Source organism: Amphimedon queenslandica, unplaced genomic scaffold (genome assembly GCF_000090795.2).
Source record: "Amphimedon queenslandica unplaced genomic scaffold, v1.1 AMPQUscaffold_7200_Cont20847, whole genome shotgun sequence".
Lineage (NCBI taxonomy): Eukaryota > Metazoa > Porifera > Demospongiae > Haplosclerida > Niphatidae > Amphimedon > Amphimedon queenslandica.
In genome coordinates this window covers 1-2,038 of record NW_003552514.1, presented here as the reverse complement: position 1 = coordinate 2,038, position 2,038 = coordinate 1, and the positions used below count along the sequence as shown (strand labels likewise).

General features: G+C 36.1%; 1 protein-coding gene across 1 annotated transcript; it reads right to left on the bottom strand.

Moving 5' to 3' along the window:
• Window positions 1–258: 258 nt before the first annotated feature.
• Window positions 259–1,976, bottom strand: LOC109591800 (cingulin-like protein 1; the record flags this gene model as incomplete). Its single annotated transcript, XM_020007442.1, has 9 exons — window positions 259–347; window positions 385–462; window positions 506–568; window positions 628–678; window positions 772–924; window positions 986–1,210; window positions 1,259–1,518; window positions 1,779–1,786; window positions 1,843–1,976. Coding segments are annotated over 9 exons (1,061 nt in total), but the record flags the coding sequence as incomplete, so codon positions are not given.
• Window positions 1,977–2,038: the final 62 nt, after the last annotated feature.

Sequence of the window (2,038 nt, the reverse complement as noted above, 5' to 3'; positions counted from 1 at the left end):
CACAGTTTGTGGTTTCCTGTTGTATAAACTGTGACCACCCCCCACTAAGAGCCACACGAGGTAGAAGACTCCGCGAGCAGATAGTCCAGTTACTGCAGTCTCTTTTCAGTCTTTTGGTTCTCTTTAGGCTATTCGTCACTTGGCCTTGGGCTGGTGCCTTTGATGCACCCACGCACTATGACCATAAACTAGTAAAAGCACGGTTCCCCGTGCTGTACTGAAAATACAGCACTCAAGGTGTGGTCTCGAAAGCCATACAGCACTCGGCTTCGCCTTGTGCTGTATGGCTTTCTCGACCACACCTCTCATGCTGTATTTCCCGTACAGCACGGGGAACTGTGCTTTAACTAATACATACAGTTTATATTAGAGTATTGGACTAACCTTTACTGATATAAGTACATGTATGTACAGTCTCAGTCTCTTGTAATATCTCAGCCTCTTCCTTCTGTTCTACTGGTACTATACAATACAATTTATTAATAATTATTAATAATAAGTATACCATTATGATCTTTAATTAATGACATTAATCTTTCATTCTCCAGTATCAATGCTTTCCTTTGTTCTAATTATAAGAAGAGGTCATTAGCTAGTAATTAATAATGTGTGTGGGTGTGTACGTACTTTGAAATGTTTCACTTTCATTTTTAATCTTTTGTATTTCACTCTGTAATTCTATAAAAAATAAAATTATGTGTATATTCAACACAACAAACTAAATATACATGTACATGTACTACAACATACATCTCACACACACACACATACCTGATTGACTGATAATATATTCACTCTGAACTGATACTTGTTCTAATTCTTGTTGAAGATCGTCAATCTTTATTTGTAGCTCCTCTTTTTCAATTTTCTCTTCTTTTAGTTTCTTCTGTAGTTCCTCCAGTTGATTATGAGTAAGTTCATTGTCTATAGGATGATAATGATTGGAGTATATCAATCAATAATATTATTAATAACACAATACAACCTGATATTAATTCTTCATATTGTTCTGTCTTATGTTTCAAGTCTCCAGTAACTTCCTCCTGTTGTTCAGTGAGTGTTGCTATTCTCTCTTCATATTCCTTTATAACTTGTTCAGGAAATTGTTTCTCTCCTTCAATAAGTTCCTTTTCTTCCTCCAGTTGCTTTTGAATACTTTCAACTTTCTCCTGTAGCAACATAACTTGATCCTCATCCTTTTCTGTTGTTCCTATACTCAATAGTTACATTATGTATCATGTTAATAATATTGATGTACCTCCTGGTACTTCAGTTGTTAGTGTGGTATCTTTACCTTGTACAGTAGGGCTCACATAAGTATCAGTGAATGGTTTTTGTTTACTATCTTCCCAAATACTATCATCATCTCTAATGACATTTAATGTTGTATCATAGTGGAGTAATACAGCTGATGACAGTCTCTGTACATCTTTAATCACTGACTCTTCAGTATCTTTGTCAATGACAATTGTAACATTGTAATACTGGTTCTCTGTACCAATAATAATATTAAAAGGACTGTTTGTAATCCGATTGATAATGATAAAGATTATGGAACACACACACCAAAAGTCACAAAAGTTAGAACCATACACTCTAGTCAACCACACCCTGTCACACACCCCAAAACATAATACATAATAATTACTAAGTTCAATAATAGTTATTACATCAACTCCCCTCCAAAAGAAAGGCGTCCCGCCTTCAGTAATAAATGAATGGACCCCTATTAGGAGCCGTTCGATGACGAGTAGGGTAGCGAGGGAGAGCATTATTACCATGAGTACTAGAGCCATCATTTTCATGAGAACCATTAACAACAGGTTCCTCCTCTTCACTTACATCAGATACACTATCCTCTACATGAGCAGTATGATCATCTCCATGAGCAGTATGAGTATCATCTCCATAAGCAGTATGAGCATCAGATTCACTATCATCTCCATGAGCAGTATGAGCATCAAATTCACTGTCATCTCCATGAGCAGTATGAGCATCAAATTCCCTATCATCTCCATGAACAATAATAACATCAGAA